The following is a 12,062-nucleotide window of genomic DNA, read 5'->3' as shown; positions in this document are numbered from 1 at the left end:
AATAATATTGAATCTTGGAATCCTGAAGGCATCAACTTCCAATTTTTGACGAGGAAGCTTTTGTTCTAAGAACTCAGATTCGGAAGCTACATTCTCAGTCAAAATTGACAACCCATCTTATGTATCGGGAAGAAAAAAGTACATAGATAATTGACATTTATCTTCACCTTGCTTATATGGAAAACCAGGTACTTTGAAACCATAAAACCATTTATAAACAGCACCTTCTCGTCGGTTATGAAGGGAGCCTGGACTAGGCAGCCCTTGATACGGTAGAAATCACATTTTTTTTTCTTCTTTTGTGAAGCATTAAACTTCTGCTCCCATGCTCTTCAAAAGTTAACCTGCAGAGGTAAAATTTTATGTACTACCTCCGTTCCTACTTACAAGACCCTTTTGAAAAAATACGGGAATTAAGAAAATTAAAAGTGACAATAAATTTGTTTGTAATTACTATTGTTTTTACAAATTTGTCCTTTAAGAGAGATGGTTACTATAACTGAAAATCATCTTAGTTGTATACTATGATGCTAGCTAATCGGCCCAAAGGATCATTCTTTACTTACCTTCACGTCGAACTTCGGATTACCAGAGCTCTTTTCCCTTTTTCTTGAAAACCGGAGAGTTAATCCCATAAAATACAAACCAAAATTTGTTGTTATTATAAAACCAATTGTAGAAAGCTGCATACATTAAAATGGAACAAATTAACCACACTCTAACAACTTAATTATGCTGCTGCCAACACATTCAACTGTTAATCACAGATAGTGACAACACAATTATACAATTGTCTTGGTACTCATCAGTATCTGTATCCCTCCTCTACCATTTGCTCCACTTGCATCCAATTTTCATTATCGCACGACTTATACAAGTGCAATATTTTTTTATGGATTATCAGGAAACTTCTAGACAACCCAATGTAATGGATTAACAAACCACTGTGAAAATTGAATAGTCATAATTTTTTTGCTTTCAACTTCAACCAGTTACATGTTGTTATTTTTATTTCTTCCAACACTTATTCTAACTACCTCTTTGTTTAGTTAAAATCATTATTAAGTTATTAAAGTGAATGTTATTGAATACTAATTGAATAAATCTTAGAATGTGAGGGATGATGTTTATAATAAAATTTCATGTTGATGCGAAAAAGAAGCGACTCTTATTTTAACTATTCTTTATGTCAGAGTTTTATTTCTTTTACATTGTTTTATTTGTTATTGTTAAGGACACAAAAAATCTGGTCCAAGCCAGTTTTAAAAGCAAAAGGAGCATAAGGAATATAGTTTGATGCTGATTTACTGGTGTATAGTGGTTGAAAATCTGGAAGATAAGCTCATTAAATAGCTTTCAATTTTGCTATTGTTTACTTTCATCAACATTCATTGCAGTGGTTAAGCATCAATAATCGATAATAATTAATACAGCACTGCTATATATCCCGAGAAAACCACTCGGGAAATTTCAAGAAGAGTACGTGTCACTATTTAAAGTCATTTGTAGAATACATGGGGCTGCTATAGTTAGGAATTTGGCGGAAAACATGGGCAACTGGCCAATCAAAATGATGTCGGGATAAATTCGCTACAAATAATTCGCTGAAACTAGCATTATTCTAATTAATATTCCTAATGACACTATTGCAATTTACCAAATGATATACCTTACTAATCAGGTGTATATTATTTTCCCCAATTGTTTAATGTTGTGTGTCTGATTTGCACAAACAATATATTGTTTGTTTCCTACGCTACAATTTGAAGATAATGACAAAATGTTTCACATATTACTCAAATAATATGAAGCAAGAGCAGACACACACAAATACCAGATATTGTTACGTCGACACCGATAATAATTTGAAGAAAAAAAAATCTCAATGTAATCACATGTCTTCGTATTGTGTCAGTTTCAGAAACCGGACATGCCTTCGATCAAAAGTCTAGGTTTCATAGCTCAAATATTCATTAAAGATGAATAAATAAATAAGTGCAAGTAGGAGGTTTATGGTACATTCTCTATCTAAACTCTGTTACAATTTTGAAACTATTTGTGAATTATACTATGTTGGCTGTTCCATAGAAAATGGGCATTCCTGTGATGGCTCTTCCATTATTGGCTGTTCCATAAGAGTCCTTGTTTGTGATGTGAAGCTTTTCGAAGATTTGCTCCTCTTACGTTATGTTTCATCAAATCAGAGGAGGGGTTCGGTAGCTCAGCTGGTATGAGCTAGAGGTTAAGGAGTTGGAGGTACGAGTTTAAATCCAGACGAATGATTAAATATTAATCTAACAACTAACTACTAATATTTGTCATTAAAAAAGAGTGTAATCTCCTATTAAAACAAAAGCAGCTTAAGACATATGTGTTTACCCATTGTATTAGAATTATACACCTCAGAGTATTCTCAGCAACTTATAAATCATTTTAAATTCAGCAAAACTAACCAATTCAACAAAACTTACCACAAATTAATCAACATATTGATCCATTTCAGTTTTAAATAATCTTACAATGTGTGATTAAACCATGCATCTAAGGAGTCTATTACAAATAAAAAATAATATAAATCTAAAACTCACTAGATATATAATTTAATCAAAATCAAAATTAACAAAAAAATTGTAATCAATCAATCAATAACCTTAGAACTTATCATTATCTAAATAAATTAGTCTCAAAAGCATAACAGTCTATGAGACAATCTTAATCCATTTGATCCACAAGTAGATCATATCTTATTGATGCGTAATCCATTGCAATTCTTGTATGGTAATTATGATCTACCAACAAGAGGATTGAGCACTTGGCCAACAAAGAGTATTGTACCAGACAAATCGTCTCTTATCAGAAACATGAAAGGGTGGTCAGCTACAAAATCTATTGGGGTCGGAATTGAAGTAGGACGAGCACATCCCGATAGTCCGGTTCTAGTGACTGCAGCAGCTTCAGTGCCTTTTTCATTTACTTCAATGAAAGACTTTTGAAATATGTTAGAAACCCAAATCGGAGAGTTCGCCATTTTTGTCAAACCTCCATCAGAAAAAGGTAAAACAACTCCTAACTCCTTTGACACATTAGAAAGTTCAAGTCCAGAATAAATTTTGAAACGTGGAATCCTGAAGTCACCCACTATCACTTCCTTACGTGGAAGTTTGTGTTTCAAAATCTCAGGTTTGGAAGCCACTTTCTCAATCAAAGCTAACAATCCATCTCTTGCATCGGGAAGAAAAAAGTACATAGAGAATTGACGAATATCGTTGCCTTTCTTATAAGGAAGACGAAGGATCTTAAAACCGTCAAAAGCATTTATAAACTGCTTCTTTTTGCTAGTCATGAAGGGAACCTTGATTGAGCTGCCACCGAGAAGGTGAAAATCACGGTCTTTTGTTTTTGAAGCATCAAATGGTTGATGCCATGCTCCTTTAAAGTATAGTGCATTAACAAAAATGAGCGTAGTTAAGCTATTAATTGACCCAGGTGAAAGAACATCACTAATACGTCCGTTTGTCTCTTTTTTAGCCCATACATTCACTTTTTTGACGGCTTCATCAGCCTTTACGACAGCATCAAATATAAAATTATATTAGGAAAAAAAAAAGATTTTACTGTTCAAAAAAAGAAGGAAAATATATATAGGTACCTTGTTTATGAAATCAAGTGATCTGAGAGTGGCAAAATAATTAGTATCAACAATTTCTTTGAAGGAAGGATAAACAGAAAGGGATTTTTCAAACCAAACAGAGTTGACAAAAGACAACTGCGGACCACCATAGGGAGCAGCGTCGTCTAGCACAGAGGAAAAGAGGTGAGAGGATAAGGAGTTGAGATGGTCAATGGATTTTGATCCAAGGAAGGAGAGAAGCTGACGTTGTGTCGGACCCTCGGAACCGGCAGCTACTATGCTGAGCACAGTTTGGAGTGACAACGGCGAAAGCACGACATTCTTCTTCTTGAATTCTGTTTTTGATAGCAAATGTTTGGTGATGTTCATAGCATTCTTTGTTAAATTAGCGATTGATTCGCGGTGGTAACTCATTCTTCTTCTGGTTGTTTTTCAATTGTGAAAATAGAGTGCTGCGGTTGAAATCCTCTGTGCTGTCAAGAAGAAGCGATTGAGACTATTGAAGACCTAAATATATCGTTCAATTGTGAGAGAGAGGTGTATTTAGACTTCTAGGGTTAGTTGTTTTTTTTTTTGTTGATAATTCTAAGTTTAGATTTTCTTAGGGACTATCGGTATTTTTTTGTGTGAATAGTTTAGTTGTTACCTTTTTTAGGGGAGTTTAGTTTAGTTTGTTACTTCTATACATACTACTACTAAAAATACAATATTTATTCTCAAATTAAAATTAAAATCTTCACCTGTAATTCTAGAAAATTTAGTTAAACATTTTGTCCCAATTTTTTTTCAAAAAAAAATTTTGTCCCAATTTTTTTCTTCAAATTAGATAATATAAAACAAACAATTAATTAAAATAAATGAACAAATATATATAGAAAATGCGGATAGGTCCTTTTAAAAAGATACGGATAGACAAGCATGCCAAGTACTAATAAAGAGATGTATAATTTGTCCTCGTCAGCTTAGCTCAGTTGGTATGGACAATGCATAATATATGCAAGGTCTGGGATTCAAACCCTGTCCACCACAAAGGATTCAAACCCTGTCCACCACAAAAAAAAAAAATTGGTTTGGATGAGAATGTATAATTTGGTTTGGATGAGAATCCTTAAATGATTTTATTCTTAAATTCTTAAATATATTAATTTTGATGATGAGAATCCTTAAATGATTTTATTCTTAAATTCTTAAATATATTAATTTTGATGATTCAGCATAAATATGTCTTTGTTTAATCCTAGTTTTATCTGTAGTTATAAATATGATAAAAAAAAAAAAGAGGAACAGTATCTTATTCAAACAAATATGAACAGTTTGCACTTTAAAAGGAGATATATGCTAAAAAGATTAAAACGAAAGGTTCTAATATAGGGTTAAACAAGTTTTTTCGTTATTAAATTCCAATTAATTTTGATTTTAGTCCATAAACTTAAAACCAAGATGCTTTTGTGCTCCAAATATTTTATGTTTCGGTTCAGAACTCTGATGCATAGTTTATGTTAAAGTTAATGTCAAAATTCGGATGCATTTATGTTCAAGATGTGTCCAAGTTATGTAGATCTTATGTTCAAGAAATGCTAAGGACATGTCAAAATTATATAAATTTGGGACCAAAAACAAAACAATAAAATTTTAAGAGGATGACTAGCCACCATACTTAGAAAAGGATGCAGCGGGAGTTTTGAAATTATCGTGAACTTTGTTAGGTTGGTTCCTTGTTAACCCAACTTAACATTGGTAAAAAATAAAAAACAATAATTTGAAATAAATTCCTTAAGTCTTAAGGTTTTGTGTTTCCTGTATGGAACCTTGTCTCAATCATACATACATGAATGAAAATAGTCGTGTTATGGCTATTGCCTTATTCATTTTTAGAGAATTTGTGTCTGCGCGTTTAAAGTTAAAATGCATTGAATAGCAAACCAAGATTAAAATTAAATTGAATTCACTGACTTGGTGAATAAAATTGTTGTTGCTTTTGTTATTTTAATTTCTAGACTGACTTTATCTACAAGCATCTTGAAGGATTTGGATGGTGTACTTTATCTAAATAAATTATCAATGTACATCTATTGTTATATGTTATTTATTTTTTTTGACTCTGTTATCTGTTGTTCTGTCATAGTTACATATGTAAATATTAATAAATGGCTTCATTCAATCTATAAATCAGGTTTTAAATTCTTCTTCAATCTGCAGTTTACATTTGAGATTGACAATTGCATCACATCTCTCTTATTAACAGTTGAATTCTACCCCTGAATGTAATATTTTGGGTTCCAGTTTAATCGCGTCTCAAAATGAGGTTAAGACAATTAATCAATCTACATCCATTCCAAAGGTGAAGTCTCTTCCTTCTTTGCTTATGTTATAGAATCTGTTTTATTTGACAAGTTAGTTTCTATTTATTTGCAAATTTGATATATTATATGTTTTCAACTTAGATTTTGATGATACCTAATTCATTTTTCAGTTTAGATTTTGTTTAGAAATCAAATCAACTCAGTTATGAAGTCTTCATTCATGAGGTTGATCCGCCGAAGCAGTGGCAAGGAGAGCCAGAACCTAACAGTGGCAAGGTTTTAATTTATAAATTTTAGCCCATTTGAATTCTCTGGTTCTGCTCCTCTGGTTCAGAAGTTGTTAAGCAGCTGTTTTATTACATTCACTTGTTACGAGAAAGGTTAGTTTTATGACTTGTATCCTTTGTCTCTTTGTTTTATTGGTTCTTCTTGTTTACTGCCTTGTTTTAATAAAATTCAGCATTGATACAGAGCTAATTGCAAACTAAGACTGTCTAAAGCCATCTGAAACTTACATTTCTTAGAAATCATCAATATGGGAATAATGTGCATGTACTTTTGATTATTTCCTATGGTTCTATTTGTAAATTCATGACAATGGTAGTAGCTGAATGATTAATTGTTTCCTACACGAATCCCAAAGTTGTGACCCTGAGTTGTTTGTAAATCCATTTGATATTCTAACCATGTTTCTCACTTTCCTTAACTCTTGCTCGTAATCATCCTTGCTGCAAGGAAATTCTGCACATTTTTTTATTGAGTCATTTTAACTTGTGCCTTTAAAAAGGAGCTTAAAAAGGAAATTAAAAATAAATTTTATATTGAAAGTATAATTTTTGCAACTTTTAAGACATTGAATGTACAAGTTTCAAGAAAAACTTTCTACATTTGCCTTCTTAACTTATTGCCAAGGGCACAAGTTAACATTTCCCTTTTTTATTTTATATATGAAATTATCTCTAACTAGCTAATCAAGTCAATGCAACATCATAAAAAGGCAGTAAAAATATGAAAGAGTAAGTAGGAATATTATAAACAAAAATATGGTAGTGGATGCAAGGGGAAAGTTTATAAGGATATTAACAAAGTGAACGAGAATCAAGGGATAACAAAGCTAGTATATGATAAGGCAATAAACACCATGAACTCGAATAGTAATGGAATTTTCAAAATCAAATTTAAATCATTCAGCACATATTTATGCTTGGAAAAAAAAAAAAAACTGGTATAGTCAAATTCGATCACTACTGCATCAAAGAGAATTTATAACCAAACTAGCTTAACGCCATGCAATAAGACATCAAAACTCCAAAGCTATATCAACACGCCCTCTTTGTCTACAACCCCAAAATCTGCAGCACTATTTTATAGGAAAAGGCTACCAACTTAAACACCAATATTTATTCTTGACACTATATCCAACTGTTGCAAATTGCAATGATAACATGACTAAACATTAGAGATAACTTTCACTAATATTTCAGCGTCATAGACGAAAAATCAAAACATAAACATGAAGTATACAACCAATAACCATTTAAAATCAAAACTATATGCATGCATGAAGCATACAGCCAGCAACCGTTCAAAACATGAAGCAAAACTAACACATATATAGATCATATCTAATTGATGGGATACACATTGGATTAATTCTTGCTTGAGTAGTTAAGATCATCCAGCAAGAGGATTATGCACTTGCCCAACAAAGAGTATTGTACCAGATAATTCTTCTCTTATCAAGAACAAGAAAGGATGGTCAGCTACAAAGTCTATCGGTACCGGAGTTGAAGTGTGTCGAGAACATCCAAGCAACACACTTGCAGTGACTGCGGCAGCTTTAATGCCTTCTTCATTTACTTCAATGATAGACTTTTGCAATACTTTAGAAACATTAATTGGAGAATCCACTATTTTTGTCAAACCTCCAATAGAGAAAGGTAAAACCACTCCTGACTCCTTCAACACATCAGAAATTTCAAGCTCAAAAGAAATATTGAATCTTGGAATTCTGAAATCACCTACTACCACTTTTGTATGAGGAAGCTTGTCTTCTAGGAAGTTAGACTCAGAAGCCGCTTTCTCAATCAAACCTAACAGCCCATCTTTTGCATCTGGAAGAAAAAAGTACATTGAGAATTGTCGATCATCTTCACCTTGCTTGTAAGGAAGACTAAGGACCTTAAAGCCATCAAAAGCGCTGATAAACTGCCTCTTCATGCTAGTCATAAGGGAACCTTGACTGAGGTGCCATTGAGAAGGTGAAAATCGTAGTCTTTTGTTTCCGAAGCATCAAACGATTGCTCTCATGCTCCTTTGAAGTATAATGCATTTGTCAAGACGAGTCTAGTTAAGCTATCAATCGACCCAGGTGGAAGAAAATTACGAATTAGTCCTTTTGTTTCCTTTTCAGCCCATAAATTCACTGTTTGGATAGCTTCATTAGCCTTTACAACAATATGAAATATAAAATCAGCAGCGCAAAAATATAACAAGTGAGTTTTTTTTATGAGAATTTCAATAGAAGAATTCAACTTGTTTTTAATATATATTTTTAACATATTTTGTTGTTAAGTTATTTGGATACAAGACAAATGAAACATATCATTACACTACCATACAACAGTTGCGAGACATGGATTGTTTAAAATACAAAATAAAGGAATCATTTTATCAATCAATCTAATAACAAGGGAATTATAATAGAGAAAAGTTTCTTTGTGAATTCTAGAGAGAAAATAACCAAAAAAAAGAAAAACTAATATATCTCATACATACCTTGTTTATGAAATCGAGTGAGTTGAGTGTGGCCATATAATTAGTAGCAACAGTTTCTTTGAAGGAAGGGTAAAGAGAAAGGGTTTTCTCAACCCAAACAGCGTTGGCAGAAGACAAGTGTGGACCACCAGCGGGAGCAGCATCTTTGAGCACAGAGGAAGCCAGATGAGAAGATAGGGAGTTGAGATGGCCAATGGACTTCGATCCGAGAAAGGACAGAAGCTGATTTTGTGTGGGACCCTCGGATCCAACAGCGAGGAGACTGAGCGCAGTTTGGAGTGACAATGGCGAAAACAAGACATTCTTATTTGAAGAACAAATGGTTGGCGATGGTCATAGATTTTTCTTTTTTGGTGAAGAAATGGTTGGTGATTGAATCGCGGAAGCTATCCATTCTGGCAAGCGGAGGTTTGGATGAATATTCTGTGGACTATTGAGATAGAGAGAGAGAGAGAGAGATGCGGATATATATAGAGGAGCGGGGGATTTTGGAGTTAGAAGAAGACTTGAATTAAGTTGCAAGTTTTTTGTTTTAATTTTTCCAGTCACACCTGTATATTTCTGGTTACACCTAAATTTACTTAAAATTTTATAATAATATTAAAATTACTCTTTCGTATAAATTTTCTTAGAATTTTGATGTAATTGTCACTCTAAACTATTAGCATCACTCACCCACAAACAATCATGGATGTTCGATCAATGTCAATGAAAGATTTAAGAGAGAATTAATTAAAACATCTTTTATCCATACTCTATTACATATAAATAAGTGAATTTCTTCTTTTTCAATGATGATCAATTTCTATTTTTCTTGTTGTTCAATGTGCTGATATGTTATGTGTTCTACAAGCGATGTTATTTGATGGTGCAACATGTGTTAACGTTAATTAAATTTAAGTAAACATTCATTTAAACGTTGATGTTAACTTAAATTCAGTTTAAGTAGGTATATGTACACTTAGTTTACATAACCTACTTAAACTAAATTTACATGTACCTACTTAAAATAAGATAAAATAATAATGTTGGGGGTTTAATAAGAATTAAATAGGGTGTAACTAGAAAAATTCTTTTTGTTTCATTGTTTATATATTTTTTGATGTAATAAGAATCAAAATATTTTTTGATGATTCTCGACGCTCTAGCCAGTGATGGGTTTTCTTCAGAATATGTTTTCTCTGTTTTCAGAACTCTCTTTGAACGCAAGCAACTTTCCGAATGCAGGAGGGCCCTGATGTGGGTTCCAGGTTATTACTCGTCAAGGCCTCTCCCTCGTGAGTTGGATTATCGGTTCATGTGTCCTTCCTATAAAACCTACAAAGGTTCTGGAAGGAAACCAAATGTCTTTTCACCACCTCCGGGCTCCGACGACGACTACTTCATGACTGACATTTGCCTTCTCTGCCGTTTCGATGCCGAGATTTTATGGTTTCTGACTCACTTCCGTTTCTCAGGGAGATTTTGATTTTGTTCAAGGCCACAAAGCCTTTTTGGTGTGTCGAACTGGAAATAGGTTAGAAACTGATTTCGACACATATTTTGTAATTTTGCCCGTTAGAAGGCTTTTAAATTCTAAAAAGAAAGTGTCATTTATATTTGAGTAAATTACACTCCCCTCCCCTCAAAGATGCTTGAATTACACTCCCCTCCCCTCTTATGTTAAAATATACACTTCCCTCCCCTCTTATTCAAAACATATTAGAAAATATTTCACTCCCCTCCCTTGAGAGAAGCTTGAATCACATTCCCCTCCCCTCTTAAGTTAAAATCTACGATTTAGTCCCTCAATAATTTTTTTATTTCTAATAATATATCTAGCAAAAAAATAATCTAACACACTTCAAAGAAAAATAGCATTGTGGGTTCATTTTAATATAATCAAATTTTAAATACATAATTTTCTCTATTTTTTATTCACAATCTCATTAACATATAGTTTTAAACCCTATTATAAAATACGAAACAACCCAAAATAAAATTAAAATTAAACCCTATAGTTACTAAAGTCGATTAAGTATGGTTATTTAAAAGTAAATTTTATACTCTAAATTATAAAATTAATAACAAAATATTTAAATTTAATTGTCATTGACATTTAGATTATAAAGAAACAAATTTATATTTTTTAAACGGTGATTCAAAATTAATATATATTATAAAAATAATTATTTATGTTAAAATAGATTAAAGTGTAGTTCATATTTAATTATTAAGGGAATGGGTTGTAATTCATGCATCTTATAGGGGAGGGGAGTATAAATTTTACTTTTCAAGGGAGGGAAGTGTATATTTTAACATAAGAGGGGATGGGATTGTAATTCAAGCATCTTTGAGGGGAGGGGAGTGTAATTTACTCTTTATATTTCCGCATGAAATAATATAACTTATCTTTGGGTTAATAAAGTCAATTTTCGAACTTAAATAGAATAATTTAAATGAGTAAAACAAAACTTTTTTATAACAATTTTGCTTATGAACTTATAGCGAATTTTACTAACTTGTAATATTCCTTATATGTAAAAAATTATAAACCATTTCAAGTAACTTTGAAGCATATAGCGTAGCACTTATGATTATTTCTATTGGTTTCATGATTATTATCTTTGGGAAAAGAAATTAAATATTGATTAAAAATACATGCATTTTATTTTATAATTATCAACTAATTCAACCAATAATTTTATAAACCACAAACTATTTATTTCGTCTATCCTCATGAGAATAAGCCAATTTGTAGAAACATTGCAGTATGCAGATGTCGTGGTTTAAAGGCATGGTTCTCCATTTATTCACCTTAAAAATAAAATTATGATCGTTGATGGCTAATTGTGCTATGCAACTTTTGCGGTATCTTTACGACATGTCCCAATTCCTTCCATATTCCTTAGCATGGTCTAGAACTAACATTAGCGAACTATAAGATGATATATGTAATCATTAACCTAATAATTTTGGAGGAATTGTATTTGTACAAACAATTTACGAAAACTTTTAAAACAACATTTTATTCCATCTCCTTTTGGAATGAGAGAGGGGGTGTGTGTGTGTGTGTGTGTGTGTGTGTGTGTGTGTGTGTGTGTGGGGGGGGGGGGGGGGGGGGGGGGGGGGGTCCTTCTCTTATTTATTTATATGAAATAAAATGCATCAGGGCGTCCGAGGAATGAATCTATGGCTGGCCATGGACAAGCATAATTGAAAGCCCTGCACAATATAGCCATGTCTGGCTTTAAACATGCCTAATTTAGAGCAAAAGTATTAAAGTATAATTTAATAAAATTTGATTATAAATAAATAAAGAATGGTTTGGATTCTTTTTCGAGAGATTCATATTTTAGTAGATTGTTATG

General features: G+C 32.3%; 1 protein-coding gene and 1 pseudogene across 2 annotated transcripts; both read right to left on the bottom strand.

The window, feature by feature from the left end:
- Positions 1 to 2,656: 2,656 nt before the first annotated feature.
- On the bottom strand, positions 2,657 to 4,045 carry LOC146937954 (serpin-ZX-like). Its single transcript, XM_085757811.1, has 2 exons — positions 3,650 to 4,045; positions 2,657 to 3,562 (listed from the first exon to the last, which is right to left on the bottom strand). The coding sequence occupies exons 1-2, from the start codon at positions 4,043 to 4,045 to the stop codon at positions 2,783 to 2,785; spliced, it is 1,176 nt and encodes a 391-aa protein (XP_085613937.1). The 3' UTR covers positions 2,657 to 2,782.
- A 3,493-nt stretch (positions 4,046 to 7,538) lies between these two features.
- On the bottom strand, positions 7,539 to 9,122 carry LOC146937953 (serpin-ZXA-like; annotated as a pseudogene). The gene is made up of 2 exons (XR_015033338.1): positions 8,713 to 9,122; positions 7,539 to 8,381 (listed from the first exon to the last, which is right to left on the bottom strand). The product of XR_015033338.1 is annotated as a serpin-ZXA-like (transcript).
- Positions 9,123 to 12,062: the final 2,940 nt, after the last annotated feature.

This window comes from Medicago sativa, chromosome 3, assembly GCF_051527215.1.
Source record: "Medicago sativa cultivar Bolivia chromosome 3, Bolivia_mono, whole genome shotgun sequence".
NCBI classification, from domain to species: Eukaryota; Viridiplantae; Streptophyta; class Magnoliopsida; order Fabales; family Fabaceae; genus Medicago; species Medicago sativa.
Note: the sequence above shows the minus strand (reverse complement) of the source record. Positions and strands in the feature narration are given on the sequence as shown.

What these genes read in the sequence shown, in the direction of transcription:
- LOC146937954 (XM_085757811.1), bottom strand. Translation starts at nt 4,045, where the DNA reads ATGAGTTACCACCGCGAATCAATCGCTAATTTAACAAAGAATGCTATG. An exon ending in CACTTGATTTCATAAACAAG is followed by an intron (nt 3,563 to 3,649) that starts GTACCTATATAT and finishes GCTGTCGTAAAG; the next exon opens with GCTGATGAAGCCGTCAAAAA.